The 15,635-nt window shown below is 32.8% G+C and overlaps 3 protein-coding genes and 1 long non-coding RNA gene across 9 annotated transcripts in view; 1 reads left to right on the plus strand and 3 right to left on the minus strand.

The window, feature by feature from the left end:
• The window catches only part of LOC124449477 (protein flightless-1 homolog), a 60,706-nt gene that overhangs the window by 39,277 nt on the left and 5,794 nt on the right, over nt 1-15,635 (plus strand). For 4 of the 5 annotated variants that reach the window (XM_047000397.1, XM_047000395.1, XM_047000396.1 and 1 more), the window contains 4 exons: nt 868-957; nt 1,044-1,184; nt 1,287-1,352; nt 1,877-2,343. In XM_047000397.1, the coding sequence (XP_046856353.1) occupies nt 868-957; nt 1,044-1,184; nt 1,287-1,352; nt 1,877-2,011 (432 nt within the window). In that variant the 3' untranslated portion in view covers nt 2,012-2,343. Of the gene's footprint in view, nt 1-867; nt 958-1,043; nt 1,185-1,286; nt 1,353-1,876; nt 2,344-11,761; nt 11,765-15,635 lie in introns of those variants that run through there. The other variant, XR_006949418.1, reaches the window with a different exon arrangement.
• Nucleotides 2,307-10,088, minus strand: LOC124449486. Of its 2 annotated transcripts, XM_047000416.1 has the most exons (21): nt 9,923-10,088; nt 9,602-9,841; nt 9,401-9,508; nt 8,555-8,633; nt 8,282-8,333; nt 8,077-8,184; nt 7,954-7,999; nt 7,662-7,720; nt 7,557-7,592; nt 7,379-7,431; nt 6,851-6,908; nt 6,186-6,257; nt 6,055-6,111; nt 4,613-4,785; nt 4,280-4,325; nt 4,136-4,201; nt 3,707-3,766; nt 3,550-3,632; nt 3,016-3,082; nt 2,737-2,761; nt 2,307-2,665 (listed from the first exon to the last, which is right to left on the minus strand). In XM_047000416.1, exons 2-21 carry the CDS (start codon nt 9,669-9,671, stop codon nt 2,631-2,633), a joined length of 1,353 nt encoding a protein of 450 aa, XP_046856372.1. In that variant the 5' UTR covers nt 9,672-9,841; nt 9,923-10,088; the 3' UTR covers nt 2,307-2,630. The 2 variants fall into 2 exon arrangements, with proteins under 2 accessions (XP_046856372.1, XP_046856371.1); XM_047000415.1 differs by having other exon boundaries at nt 9,602-10,088.
• LOC124449498 lies at nt 5,149-6,048 on the minus strand. Its single transcript, XR_006949419.1, has 3 exons — nt 5,771-6,048; nt 5,367-5,368; nt 5,149-5,248 (listed from the first exon to the last, which is right to left on the minus strand). It is a non-coding gene; the product is annotated as an uncharacterized LOC124449498 (long non-coding RNA).
• On the minus strand, nt 10,617-15,601 carry LOC124449480 (cytosolic endo-beta-N-acetylglucosaminidase-like). The gene is made up of 12 exons (XM_047000401.1): nt 14,988-15,601; nt 14,574-14,877; nt 14,073-14,221; nt 13,819-13,987; nt 13,420-13,520; nt 13,231-13,342; nt 12,542-12,747; nt 12,302-12,459; nt 11,985-12,204; nt 11,686-11,768; nt 11,074-11,129; nt 10,617-11,008 (listed from the first exon to the last, which is right to left on the minus strand). The coding sequence occupies exons 1-12, from the start codon at nt 15,482-15,484 to the stop codon at nt 10,649-10,651; spliced, it is 2,415 nt and encodes an 804-aa protein (XP_046856357.1). The 5' UTR covers nt 15,485-15,601; the 3' UTR covers nt 10,617-10,648.

Genomic DNA, 15,635 nt, shown 5'->3' on the forward strand with positions numbered 1-15,635 from the left:
AAGTTACTGGTAAAAATATGGAAGTACATGTTGCAATGTAAAAGTACATGTAGCAATTTTTAAGTACATGTAGCAATTTTAGATAACATGTAGATTTAGGAAAACATGTAGCAATCTAGGAAGTTCATGAAGTAATTAGAGCACATGTAGCAATTTAGAAGTACATGTATTGGAATTTAGAAGTACATGTAGCAATTTAGAAGTACATGTAGCAATTTAGGAAGAACATTTACAATTTGAAGAACAATATAGCAATTTTGAAGAACATGTAGCAATTTAGAAGTACAGGTAACAATTTAGAAGTGTCATCTCTTAGGTACATGTAGTGGAATGAAGTACATGTAGCAATTTAGTATATGTAGTATGAAGGAATTTAGTTATGGAATTTAAAGTACATGTAACATTTAAGCACATGCAATTCTTAGAATTACAGTAACAATTTAGAAGAACATGTAGCAATTTAGAAGTACAGGTAACAATTTAGAAGTACATGTAGCAATTTAGAAGTACATGTAACAATTTAGAAGAACATGTAGCAATTTAGAAGTACAGGTAACAATTTAGAAGTACATGTAACAATTTAGAAGTACATGTAGCAATTTAGAAGTACAGGTAACAATTTAGAAGAACATTTAGCAATTTAGAAGTACAGGTAACAATTTAGAAGTACAGGTAACAATTTAGAAGTACATGTAGCAAGTTAGAAGTACAGGTAGCAATTTAGAAGGACATGTAGCAATTTAGAAGAACATGTCGCACTTTAGAAGTACATGTAGCAGGTTAGAAGTACATATCGTAGTTTAGAAGTATAGGTATTGAAAAAAGCAAAAACTTGTTAAAGCATTCTTGGATTGATTATTTTATTAGGACACGACCTCAGTTCAGGCCATCAGAGAGGGTGCTGAACCAGAAAACTTTTTCTGGGTCGCTTTAGGAGGAAAGAGTGATTACGACAAAGTAAGTGAAACATTGCATATCACGTTGTGCTGTAAGTAATATGGTTTTAATGTATGACAATGTGTTTGCGCCTGTTGTGTTTATAGTCAGCGGACTACATGCGCACTTGCCGCCTGTTCCGATGCTCCAATGAGCAAGGATATTTCAAAGTGTCTGAGAAATGCTCAGATTTTTGTCAAGATGATTTGGCAGATGATGACTGTATGATATTGGACAGTGGTGACGAGGTAAAGAGAGACATTTGCAAGTTGTGCTGTTTTCCTTATCACCTTGGTTCTTATCTCATCTGTTATTTGTTGAATACTTCATTTTATATTAATGTAAAATAGATATTCTTATGGTTTGGAAACCAATCGAGTCACGTGGAAAGGAAATTGACGTTTAAAAGTGCTCAGGTACGTATTTCCTGTATACCTCAAATGTGCCTATGAGGATAAAGTTATCCAGGTGTGCTGAAATTGCCGTTACATGTTTGGAGGGATTTTTAGCTATTGATTTAAAAACACATAAGTTTAAAAGGTTCAGGAAGGCCACTAGACTTGAATTTACTAAATTTACAAGGGAATAAGTTTGTATGTGTGTGTGTATGGTTGTCATGATTACTTGGTATTTGATGTACGTACTACAGGCCTGGGTGTATACAAGCACTAGAAGTCACTGCATCGGCTTTTGTCACGTGCATAAGTCACGTGCTATTTTGGCAATTACATTTCTATCGATCATTAAATGGAGTGGAATTTGAATCCACGCCTGCATTAGTGGGGCTCAAAACCTCCAGCTTTCTTCTCTTGAAGTGGCGCTGAGCCCTTTCCAAAATAAAATTCATGTTGCGTTTCTCTATTTGTTTTAGAAAAAATTCAATACGAAAATAATTTATTTTTCTGAAAGTCCTTCACTATTTCATGGTGTTTTTTTGTAGGTTTATATTCAATATTTATACGAACATAAAGTTGGAAATCCACGTAAGTTGAGATTCACGCAGAAAGGCCAAGAACCGCACGAATTCACTAGATGTTTTCATGGATGGAGTGATTTTCATAATCCACGCGCATGAATATAATACGGACAACCGCTGACATTTGGTATGTCGTTTTAATATTGTTATATAGTTAGTCTTTGTTGCATGGGTGTAAAAATGAATAGAATATGCGCCGTTGGATGTAACATTTTAAAGATGTTGTACTGTAATCTGCGCATGCGTTAACCTTTAACCAAGTAAAATATGAACGATACAAAGAACACAATGAATAATTTTGCCAGCAAGTTTCTAACATTAAAACGTTAATTGATAGTTTATAACTTATACTAATCCATTTGGACTACACTTCAATGTGTGTATAGAAACATGCTTGCGTTAAAAGAAATATAATTTTAATCAAAATCAAATTACTCGATTTTACATTATGTTTAATTACTTTTTTTCTTTGTATGCCCACATTGATTTATTTGAAATGTTTTTTCTCGAACATCGTCGTCAAAAATTACTTAAAAAACTGTAGAATTTATTGTATTTACAAGTAATCACAAATGTACATTAATTAAAAATCGGCAAACCGTCGGTCGAAACAAAATACTCTACTCCATTATTGCTGATATATATATACTGAATTGTTATTTTATTATTTTTTGACCTTTAAAACATTTTCAGTTTTAAAAATTGTCCATATTTCTCATCACACATACCACAATGTACGATTGAAACCTTGCGCTGAAAACAAACCATAGTTTGTTGATTATTAGTGACATACAATTTTTATTAAAGTATTAATACATACGTACCTATACCGTAGACCGCTTCTCTTGCCTACAGAAGTCATATTAAAATAATTTTATTGTATTTGTAAAATGATTAAGGCCTGTTTCAAACGTCGCATTTTACATGAGCCGAATGCATTTAAAACAAAAGATAATTAGGAATTTTATCGCATTTTCTTTTGTCTTTAATGCATTCGACGCATGTAAAATGCGACGTTTGTAACAGGCCTAAGAGTTCACACCTGAATCTAATGTCGTGGTATTATAATTTTGAGATATTAAAGTACATAATATTACACTCACCTGATTTTCTGACTCCACTGTAAAAACGTAACAAGTGAAATCCTTTGATATCGTACAAGTTGTATCGCTAAAATACAACAAGTAAAATTTAACAACAATTTGTTGATTAAAGTGGGCAGTAGAAACGTTCTAACGCTAAAAGACAAGAAGCAGAAGTTAACAATGATTTGCGTAAGTAGGCAGTAAAGTTTTAATATGTACATTTCGTTGTTATCCTTGACCAGACAACAATTTCATTGAATATGAAATAAAGTATAATTCGAAAAAGGACATCTTGTAAACTTAGATTCAAGTTATCAAAACAAGACAATTAAAAGGGCAATATTTCATTTGCCTGATGATGATTTTGTAATAAAACCGAAATATTACACTTCTAATTGTCTTGTTTTGATAACTTGAATCTGAGTTTACAAGATGTAATTTTTCGAATTAGGCTTTATTTCGTTGAAAACTTTAGTATTCATCGTGTACTCACTCATATCATAGTATAGTTTATTGTAAGAACCTAAAATTATATTTGTATGCTTTACTTACCCTGAAATGTAAGCGAACGTGTTTGTGTGGACTTTTCCTCTTCCACAAGCCGATGTTACAGTGTATGAATGAACAGCTAAAGTCTGACAAACACGAAGAATAAACACTGCTCTTAAAATGTTGTTATTTAACGTTACGTCCTTCTGAATATCCTTACTTTATTTGACTTTTCGTCCAAAATTTCAATTGAAGTTTCAGCAAGCTTAACTAACACAGCCTATATGAAAATCAAAAGATAATTTTTCACGTCACAAAAAAATTGCTTTGCTCTGATAGATGTAACTCGGCCATTTTTACTGGAAACGTCTTTGCAAGGGTGTAAAGGCATGAGAGTAGTTTAAACTAAAAAAAATTAAACATCAGAAGTTCTCAGCAGCAATTCAAATATACAACGACATTTACTCATGAAATTTTTGCTATGGTCGAGTCGCAGCAAAATATCATTTCTCGTGACGCATTTAAAGCTGTTCAAGAACTACATTTGTTCCGTTTCCCTATCGAGCGATGTCTACAAACCTGATTAACAAAAAGCTAATTTTCAACAAGAAATTATACAAAAAATTATCAGGCCAATAAAATTGATTACCAAAGGCGTATTTCTTTGATCAACAACTTCCAAAATAGAAGGTTCAATTGAGTTGAGGTCTCCAGTCTAAATTGTATTTAGTTAAACATTATAAACTTTATACTCTGAGATTCTTAAACATTTCACAACAATTTGTTTCGTTACCTCGCCTGTTTTGTGTTTGCCAATATAGTTAGCTTGAAAATACAAACTAAAAATGTAAAAAGACATTATACATGGCATTGATTTAGGAAATAAAACACGTTTTTTGTGTTTGCACAGGCTTATGCTAAGCAATGAGATGTTTGGAGAACTCAAGAGCAGATTAGTGCAAATTCTCTTTGATTGGTTAATTGTTTAAGCTCAGATCAGTTTGCACAGGCTAATGCAAACACAGCTAGAGACTAACCAGTGCATACATACGTTATATTATTTTTTATATTTATATATTATTTAAATCTCATGATTACTTCACACGTAATGTACAAAACCACATACTTTCCTTTGGAAACACCGTGAACTGGAGTTTCATTATAACCACTTATTTGTGATTGAATCTTTTTATCACCGGCAGTTTTGTTAGGATGCTTCTGTAAATTTGAGTCTTCACTATCTAGAACCTTTTTACGCCTCAATAGAGGAAGGAAAAGCTCACCATTTGCCAACTTCATCTGCGTATAATAACAATAAAATTACAATAAACAGTTAGAGTAAGTTATAGCTTATCTTTTGTATTTGTAGTTGTCAATTTTGACTTTGTTGTATGGCAAAAAATATCACTTAAATCAGCAATTTTTCATTTAACAAACACAACAGTTATTGGTATACCTTAGCCATATTTATTGTATTTGGTATATCTTAGCAACAGTTATTGGTATACCTTAGCCATATTTATTGTATTTGGTACATCTTAGCAACAGTTATTGGTATACCTTAGCCATATTTATTGTATTTGGTACACCTTAGCAACAGTTATTGGTATACCTTAGCCATATTTATTGTATTTGGTACACCTTAGCAACAGTTATTGGTATACCCTAGCAACAGTTATTGGTATACCTTAGCCATATTTATTGTATTTGGTACACCTTAGCAACAGTTATTGGTATACCCTAGCAACAGTTATTGGTATACCTTAGCCATATTTAATTCCCGGGATGTAATTCCCGTTATATTGGTGAAACTTCTCGCCAATTATCTACCAGGATAAAGGAACATACTCACACAGACAAAAACTCCACTATCTACAAACATCTTCAAGCCTCTCCTTCATGTAAAAACAAATTCTCACCTTCCTGTTTTAAAATCATCGACACTGATCAATCCACTTTCTCACTCAAAATCAAGGAAGCTCTACACATTAATAAAACTAATCCCGATTTAAATATCCAAGTTCACCACTACAACACTATATTTACTTTATAATAATACTTTTGTTATAAATTCATAATACTTATTTTTAGAACTTACGTTATAGTTATTAATACTTAATACTCATTGTAATTAATTTACTCATATCATATTATGTATCATATTACTTAACACTAATCATTCTGCACTGAAGATGGCATTCTGATAATGTCGAAACATGTTTGCTCTCAAAAAAATCGTCGTTTTTCTCAAGTGTTTTTTAGCCATATTTATTGTATTTGGTACACCTTAGCAACAGTTATTGGTATACCCTAGCAACAGTTATTGGTATACCTTAGCCATATTTATTGTATTTGGTACACCTTAGCAACAATTATTGGTATACCCTAGCAACAGTTATTGGTATACATTAGCAACAGTTATTGGTATACATTAGCAACAGTTATTGGTATATCTTAGCAACAGTTATTGGTGTACCTCAGGAACAGTTATTGGTATAGCTTAGCAACAGTTATTGGTATACCTTAGCAACAGTTATTGGTATATCTTAGCAACAGTCTTTGGTTTACCTTAGCGATGCTTATTGGTATGGGTTGTCCTTGATTCTGTTTTAAAATTTCTGCAACCTAGAAATTTATGAAAGTTTGCATAAAAATAATAAGATTGCCAAAACATATCAATGAAAAATAATTTTTTTAACCTTTTCAACTGTCTGACCACAACAATCTTTTCCACACATGCTCAAAATACAGTCACCAACATCAATGTTGTTCTAATGAAATAAAAATGTATCCACGTCAATAAGCTTGCACCTCAACAAGCTTGCACCTCAACATACACAAGGCTTCATTTATTAAACATACACAAGGCTTCATTTATTAAACATACACAAGGCTATTTATATTCTCAGTATAGCATACGTAGCCAGTTTTAACTTTAAATAATAGTTCAATGCTGTACACATAGACTAATGAAAAGAATCAACATCTAATGAAATAAATAATGAAAAAATTGGCACAAAATTTTCACTGTGGTCAGCTTGCAAGCTTGCTCGTGCTATGTACATATTTTGGTGTTAACTGACTAAAAGAAAAGTGAATTTGTAAAAAAATAAATAATGCAAATGATGAGAATTATGCATATCACCACTAAATTTGCAAGCAGGCAACACCACTGAGTTTTCAAGCAGGGGATATGGTACAGTACAGCTTGCATATTTGTTAACATATGAAACATGTATGATATGAAAAACATACGCATATGATACGAGAACGATATGCGTATTAAATGCAAAATTATGTTAAACAAATACACGAGCGGTACTGTATTTCATGAGCATAACATGTACAATGTAATTACACCAACCTCATCTGCAATACTTTCAGTTAACACAAAAGCAACCATAGCTCTTTCGTCAACTTGACTAGATTAATATGTAGGTAAAGTCATTTAAGTTGTAATGGAGATTTCAATTGACATCTTACATATCTAGCAAAACTATATCTATTTAGACATAATCGGACGTAAGTAACATTTAAGATTATTATATGATAATTTCATAAAAGCACTATTGCTAATGTGCACTCCACATTAAGAAGCACTTCCAGCACCTCCACACTTCCTCAAAGAAGCACTCCATATTAACAAAACTAACCCAGACCTCAATGTTCAAGTTTTTAAATTCAATACAATATTTAGTTTATAATACGCTCGGATGCTCTACATTAGTTTATCTTATTTTCTTTTTATTGTTGTAATTTATGTATCATATTACTTTTATATAAACCTTGTATCACTTATTATTTCACTTATACTGAAGATGGCATCATGAGATGTCAAAACATGTCTATTTTAAAAATTCTTTGTGTATATTAATTGCGTATTATATGACACCTGATAGTAATCCCCAGTTGATCACATGGAACAGTTAAAATTTCATGAATCTTCTGCATAATGAAAAAATAGACAGAAAAAAGTTTATTCATATCAACCATAAACAGTTCTGTGAAAAACCAAGTTGTTCATTATCATATATTTTCCTTTTTGATAAAAAATCTTACTATACTCATACCGGAATTATCCAAGTTTCATTTAAAAATTGCACAGCCTGTTCAAACAAAGAACATTCAAACATTAAAATTTAAATAATTGAAGAGTATTGTTCCATTCAATATACCTTCAGATTCAAATCAAAATCCAAATTACTTATTTCCTTTAAATGTGCCAACAATGACTCTAAACACAGTGAGAAATCTTTATTATTCCCGAAGAATTTATGATTAAAAATGTTTCATAAGCTCAACTTTGAACTAAACAAAATTGAATCAAATATAAATAGAAATAGAACTTGCTTTTTTAACGCAATTATTTATGCAAGTATATTGAACAAAACTAGGTGTGTTAACTCTAGAGTGAACAGACTTTCAATCCAAAGACATATTGCTTAATATATTGTAGCAATAAATTACCTCTCAAATGCGTTGTTGATAAGAAAGATTCATACGTATAAAAATTCTATAAAATAATTAAAGAAGTCTTCATGTAAGACAGGCATTATATAATCCATACTATCCATAAAAATAATCTAGTACCTGCAAAATTGATATATTTTTGTCCAACAGTTCCACTATCTTATGTAAACACTTCTTTACAAGGGCCATTCTAATAAACTGTCTTCCTTTGGTTTCCATTGACCAAGACTGCAAACACAGAAGGCAAAGTGTTAATAGACATATGACTGATAAGTAACCAGTGATATATGAACCAAATTTAATGTTTTCATAACATGCAAGTTACCTTTGTTGCATTATCAACAGTGTTTATGATATAGGTTAGCTTTAGGTCATTGCTAAATCAAATTTATAATTAATCAGTTTTAGTAGAATAACTATGGCATATGCAAAGCTAAATCACAATTTATCAAAAAGGATCATATAAGACAACTTTTTGGCCTAAGAATGATATTAATTATGCCATTAACTTCACTGATGGTTTAGGCTTTATCCCCAAAGTAAACATGAACTTATTACATAAAATGTCCCTGTATGTACATATGTATTCTATGTATACCTTCCACAGCTTTGCAGATATTTGGGTATCTCAGAAATCCAATGCCAGTAATGTTTCTGTTTAAATATTAATACACTTCCTAAAGGTAGAAAGAATAACATATTTGGTAAATAATATTTTGGCAAATTTCATGCATTAATAGAAGTAAGGCATCACTATTCAACCATTTAGATCCTGTTTACACTGAACCAGGTTGCTATATCAGAGCAGGCTGATTTTTTATGCATTAAAATCCAGTGATGACAATGAATGTCAGAAACAGAAATGAAAAGACTATAAATCTTTCAAATCAAAAAGCATTTGGTTCAAATCACTGCTTATTAAAAGCAAACAAAGAAGATAAAAATAATGTAAATGCTACATATTTTTTTATCGAAATGATTCTTTATGAATCACCAATAGTACTTTAAGTATTTCTAATTTCAAATTTTGATTTTTTAACTATACTAGTACTCTAAAACCAGTAGCACTATGCCATGGAGTCTGAAATTTTTTTGCCTTTACTGTGTAATTATCAGAACAATATCATTTTTTTAAAAAAAATTTATCATTTTGTAGCAAGTCAACAAAGAAAAATTTCGACAGCTTGACTAAATAAGCGAACTGACTATGAATGCTACTGACTGAATGTATGACTTCTATTAAGTGAAAAATATTTACATATTTAGATATGCATTTAGATATTTTTTTCAATTAACGTCTGCAAACATTTCATTTGCACCTGCAGGCTGCAGCAGATTTGAGTACTTGGTTTGTGTCAAACGCAAAGTTAAACAAAGGTTGAACGACACACCATTAGCAAATTTTAAATGTAATTCAAACAACTTAGGACATTATAATGCATACTTCTCGCGCCTTCCAGGAAGATCTGCTCCAGAGTTGCACAGAAACATTGTAATGATATATTTTCATCATTTATCGTTTGTGGAGAGGCTTTGAGCTTTTCTACCTGGTCTATAAACGCAAAGGTTTTGTACTAAATTTTCAAACAAAACGGTCTATTTTCATGCGTAACGACCTCGATTGCTTTAGTTTCGAGTTTCATACCTTCCAAGTTGCTCAGCAATGCGTATTGATTCAAGTTTTGACTCTTCTTGGATCGTACGAAAGACATCATTGTGTAATTATAAAGAATAATTATCAAAAAATGTCAGTTTGCCCCGAAGATCTCAGTGATTTCTCTTAAAACATATCGATATTCAACCACAATTAAACGTATTTTTTCGCATACTTCTTCGCATCAATGACTAATCAGTGTACCGAGATCAAAACAAATGAAATCTAAACCTTAAAAACGTGAGAAATTTACATAAGAACTCATGAAAAATTTACCAACTGTAAAATGATTCATTATGTCATTGTACATACTGAGCTCTTGTTTATACTGGAGTGATAGCTCCCACCGCGATATTTTCACCTGTAGTTTTTCTGTAAAGTTTTTCCTGTTTTATTGCGTTGTGACGGTCAAATTTCTCTCACAGAAAAGCGACTTAGGTTAAACTGAAAGGAGCTGTCAAGTTGCTCTTTGAAATATGCACAAAGAATCCCTTCATTCCCTTGTTCAAGTCTACTTTTTTTAGATTTGCACGTGTCATTCACGCGCGTTAAAACTAAACTTCTTGTAATCTGAATTATCCGATTACGGTTTCCCAAAGCACGAATAAGTAACGCTTGTCCTGTTTAAATTGAAATTTAAACCACTGTTATGTTTTACGATTTATAGAAGCATGTTTGTTAGAAGAAGTAAAACCTTGTTATAAAAAGTACCATCACACGAAAAAAGTTTTTTTGTAACTAAACTTCTGCCCGGGTCGTGGGCAAGATTTACGAAAAGAGATTGAACAAGTTACGTACGCCATTTTAAAATGCTGAAAAGCTCTTCTGTTCTATGACAGCATCGATTAAAGAAACATTTAGCGCGGTTCATGTAATTTAGGTTGAAAAATTATATTTCTCTCTCAAAAAAGCAACTTATATCTGACAATTTGAAACTGTCTTGAAAAAAGGGAGGCATGTGTTTCGTTAATCACGAATGATGATAATGTTCAAAAAAAGAACGTGCTTTATACAAATAAAGACATTTAATTGTGAATTTCAAGACCAATTTACAATAATCGTAGGGCAATCTTCTAACTTTGCTTTACGCTGGCAAACGCTCACAGCCTGTACACAAAATTTAATTTCAGTCTGTGTCCTTGGTATATGAAGATTACAGACCACATACGACAAACAATAAGCGTATCCTAGAAACACATTCTTATCGCCATCTTGAAGATGGTAAATTTGAAATCTTTCCCAACGCTCAATGTTTAAACTGTTGTCATAATTCCAAGATAATGTTAAAGTCGTTGCTTGCGTATTTTCATCAATTACATGGCATTTAATTTCACTTTCAAGACATTTCAATCCATAAATTGATGGCAAAGGTTGTCTGAGGGAAACAGCATTAATAATCTAAATAAAAAATGTTACGTGAACAAATAATTTTGAAAAAAGGCTACGAAGTACGATTCACAAACCTTAATCTCTCCAATATGAAGTTTGAATGAAACGCTTTCGTTTTCCATCGAAGAATCTAATAGTTAAAATATAAATTAATAATCAAAATATAAATTATAACAATAGTCAAACATAGTGTAGTTCTTCAACAACAATAGGGGAAAACGGGGGTATGTCACACACTTTTCCACAGACAAGTAATTTACGCTAAACCTCTGCCTGTATCCCCTTACATATATAAGTCCACCAAGATCGTCAAGCCTCTACTCTTATATCGACTAACCGACGGAGGCTTAATAGTTTAGCAAATAACCTTTTATGCTAGTAATAAAGATATGTAATGTTGTACAAAGCTGATATTTTTTGAAAATCGCCCCCCTCACTTAATTAACGTGATGTAAAGAATGTTTTTAGCATTTGGTAAGAGGCGTAACTAGAACGTTAATTGGGGGTGGGGTGGGTGCATATTCATATATTCAGTTGTGCCCTACTGATTTCTTTTGAAAGTGAATTGAATTTCAAAAGAAATCAGTAGGGCACAACTGAATATTATATAGTACACCCCAATTAACGTTCTAGTTACGCCTCTGCATTTGGCTTTAAGTATTGCTTAAACATGATTTGAAACCAACCAGAGATTGTGTTGTTTGTTAAAACCAAACGAATTTCTTTAACAGTGGAACCTTTGAGATTTTCCTCTGCAAGTAGGTAGTATCTATATGCATTGCGAAAAAAAACAATATTGTTTTATGCATGGTTTATATAATACATGTGTACGTAAACAACAAGGTAGAACAACAGAGGTACGTGAAGGACATGTAAGTACACAAATAGTATAAAGGAAGAACATGCATGTACCACAGTGTACCGCAAAGGATTGTAGGAACGAGATACATGTACAACACAAGTTATCACAAGAAGCAACAAACACCTTGTAAACCAAGAGCTACTATCAGCGTCTTTGTGGTCACAACAAATTTCCATCATTTTGGTGTGATAGTCTCCGTGTAAAGGTGAAAACAATCTGTAATGCTCTTCACCAACTGTTGGTAACGACATACATCGTTTATTAGCTTTTCCTGACCTGGGCACCCCGTAACGCTCTACCAAACGTTTGTCAACGATATCCATTTCTTGGCAGTCTTGCTCATCTATTAAATCGTTTAAAAGCCTTTTCAAAACTGATTTTCACTTTCAATGAACATCCACTAATACTAAAAGACCAACACATGTGATCATGATATATACCTACAGCACTATCTTTGTTCATTGGGCACAACATAATATAGTTGGGTTTTGTATCAATATGTAATTGTAAAGCTACAACCAAAGAATCGTTTCCTTCTACTTTCATCGTTACGCTGATCATTGTGGTTCTTGGAAGCTTCATATTGGTCTTGAAAAGCCTTGAAGAGTAAGACTATTACATTTACATACTATATTATATTGCACTGATTGTAATTCATATTTAAATGGTAATATTTCTACCTTACAATAGCTTTTGATGGTTGATTGGTAATTTTCGTTGACCCTTCAAGAGCGAGACAACCACCACCATGATATGCCGTATCTGTCTGATGGTCAACGGAGGTCAGAGAAACACCATCGGGTTGTCCTAGACTATAAACTTGGTTGATGAAAGTTGGTTGAAGTTGCTGTGCACTAAGGTGAGACCATGAATGATGTAGAACAATCTACAAATGAAATACATGTATACATATGTAAGTAATTCTAAAATGCACTACGTAGTTCAGGCATTATTCATGGCTTTTCCGTCTCAAAGTTTACAGAGTTTGGCATATTGATTTAGCAAACTTAGCACACGTGATATACTGTGGTACATTTGCCTTTGCAATTCTAAGAACAATAATGAAAAACCAATATAATAACCTTATAACAGTGTATGTTTTGAAGTATCCGTAAAACATGGGTCTTAGTTATTGTTTAAGCACAGAGCCAGGAAGGACAATAGCATTAAATTGTGAATGACACACGTACGTAACAAGAGAATTGACCGAATAAGTGTTTGTAAATTGAAGTAGTTTTATAGATGGTTCAGTTATAGAAAACTACATATGTGAATTAGCTTGACAATGATATTGTGATTGTTGCTTATAATCCTAAGCGACGGGACTTCGTCTTTCCTCGTAACAGATATTTTACGGGAGCAATGATACCTTTCCATAACTGAAAAATTTGTCTCCATAACCTTGACAAAATGATGTCACAAAAGGCAAACGAGATCCAATCAAATGCGTATTTAAATCTGCTGCAATGGAGGCCCAAAAACTAGGAGAAGAAATTAAAGTTTTTTTTGTAAACTAAAATGTCGAGAAAATGAAGTCAGCTGGGCTATTTTCACGTACTTATCTTGATTAATTTTAAAATTTGATTTGTATTTCTCATAGACCCATCCCGGAGCAAATAAGGCCGTTGAAAGAAGTTTCTCTTTGATGAGGTGAGTTGCCTGGTTAGGTTATAGAAAATATTTCATTATTATGAATGCTAATTAAGTAGTCTTTTAAAGAATATCCATGAATTGAAAGGGACCAAGGACACTATTCAAAAGGGGGGGGGGGACAATAACACAAAAACTTAATATGTGTTAACCCAGTAAATTGTCCATGGGAAAAGAGAGTAGCATGTCCCCCCCTCACACACTTCACAGTCCCTGAATTTAATGATTTTATCATTATGTAACTAAGGCTATGTGTGCATTCGAGAGGACATAGCCATTCGAGACATTGAATGGAACATTTTAATACCTTATTACTATTCCATCCCCCTCCACCAAACACCCCCCTGCCAAACACATCAACTCCGACATACACATCATATTGTCTGTTTTCACGAGCTGCTTGAGCAGATGAAGCCAAACATTTCTCATTCCAACCATAATTTAAGAAAATGCCGTCGGACATATTAAAAAACACACTGCAATGGATATTGTAAAATGAGAATAGCAATCTTGCAAATTGACATTTAGGGGCATCAATGAGCATCAATGAACACCAATTACCTGTTTTCATCATTGAGTTGGTTCTGCCATTTTAGTTCACCTTTATATGTAACACTGTCATACCAAATTATCAAAGATGACGCACTCTGTTTGTGCATTTCATCTGTCAGATACTTCACAAATTCAACCACATTCTTCATTTGAGCTGGCTAAAGTGTAAAAAAATTCTTTTCACTATCATTGTTGTCAATACATAGACTCACATTTGAATCCATTCTTGTTTCTTCATCTGGGTGATCACATGCTGGAGCTTGAATCCTTATATACTCTAGACTAGCATTCTCATTAGGAGTTATCTGATGTTAAAACTTCAATTTTTATATACTCTAGTTTAGTGTCCTCTTCACAAGTTGTTGATATGCACATTCTTATGTTCATGAGGAATCGTGGCCTTGTGTGTTGATAATCTATTTACTTTAAAATACTAAAACCAATTGAAGCAAAACTTCTGACTTCTTTTAAAGCAGTAAATGAGTCATGTCTAGAATTACCATTGATTACCTGAATGGGATTTTCAATATTTAGGAGCCAACCATCAAATCCATAATATTTAGCCAGTAGGACCAATTGATCAGCAATAGTCTGGTACAAATTCTTATCATGAAATATCTTTGCACATTGCATAGCACCATCCTCCCATTCTGTGATGAAAGTACCCAAAACCACCACACCATGTTTGTGAGCAGCATTTGTCCAACATGGTGGTGGGATGGTAACCATGTTGTGACTAAAGTATATGAATACATCAATATATTGCCAATGATATATTCTATAGCAATCCGATGATGAACATCCTTGACTAAACCTAAAATTTAACAAAAATTTTGATATTTTTATAGTGAGTTACTGTCAACTGCTAAAGATATAAAAATTCTTGTATACTTATGAAATAAAAGATGAAATGCATTGAATCACCTGTCTTCTAAATATCCACCCTTCATATCATGACACACAATAGTCCTTGGCCGTTGCTCCAATCCATCAGTGTCCCTCATTAATGGTGTACTAGCTACATTGAATTCATCATACCCCTCTCTCCATGCAAAAAGCTCTTCGAGTTTTCTCAACGGGCGAATAACAGGTTCCTGGGTAAGTTCTTTATCTGTGAGTGAAAACCGTACACTTTGGTGGCTATGAGTAGATTTAGCCAGAATAATATCCTTCTTATCCTCTAAGATCCCCTCACCATCTCTGCTATCACCACTTTTGTTGTGTCCATCGTCGGTAAGTTTTGTCGATGGATTTTTTCCCAAGGGATTATCGAATTTCTTTAAACGATTTTTGATTATATCGGCTCTATGAGGTTTTTCCGGCTCTTTGTGTTGTGTATGTCGTGAAGAGTACCATTGCCAAAACAAATAAGACAAGAATATCAACAACGCTGTGAAAAGTAGTGTGGACAAATCAGCCATTAAGGCGGCTTACAATATAATAACAGTAAAGTACTCCATGCAAACTCTGTAAAATATTACTGTAAAATTGCACACTTTATATCTCGAACACTTTCGTCATTTCCATTTATAACATAAAATTATTATAAACAAACATGAGAAAATATTTTGC

This window comes from Xenia sp. Carnegie-2017, unplaced genomic scaffold (assembly GCF_021976095.1).
Source record: "Xenia sp. Carnegie-2017 unplaced genomic scaffold, XeniaSp_v1 HiC_scaffold_23, whole genome shotgun sequence".
Classification (NCBI taxonomy): domain Eukaryota; kingdom Metazoa; phylum Cnidaria; class Anthozoa; order Malacalcyonacea; family Xeniidae; genus Xenia; species Xenia sp. Carnegie-2017.

What these genes read in the sequence shown, in the direction of transcription:
- LOC124449486 (XM_047000416.1), bottom strand. Translation starts at nt 9,671, where the DNA reads ATGATGTCTTTCGTACGATCCAAGAAGAGTCAAAACTTGAATCAATAC. An exon ending in TACCAATAAGCATCGCTAAG is followed by an intron (nt 4,786 to 6,054) that starts GTAAACCAAAGA and finishes TATTATACGCAG; the next exon opens with ATGAAGTTGGCAAATGGTGA. An exon ending in ATCAAAGAAATACGCCTTTG is followed by an intron (nt 3,767 to 4,135) that starts GTAATCAATTTT and finishes ATTTTCATATAG; the next exon opens with GCTGTGTTAGTTAAGCTTGC.
- LOC124449480 (XM_047000401.1), bottom strand. Translation starts at nt 15,484, where the DNA reads ATGGCTGATTTGTCCACACTACTTTTCACAGCGTTGTTGATATTCTTG. An exon ending in AACAAACAACACAATCTCTG is followed by an intron (nt 11,130 to 11,685) that starts GTTGGTTTCAAA and finishes TTTAACTATTAG; the next exon opens with ATTCTTCGATGGAAAACGAA. An exon ending in TTCATATTGGAGAGATTAAG is followed by an intron (nt 11,009 to 11,073) that starts GTTTGTGAATCG and finishes TTTTTTATTTAG; the next exon opens with ATTATTAATGCTGTTTCCCT.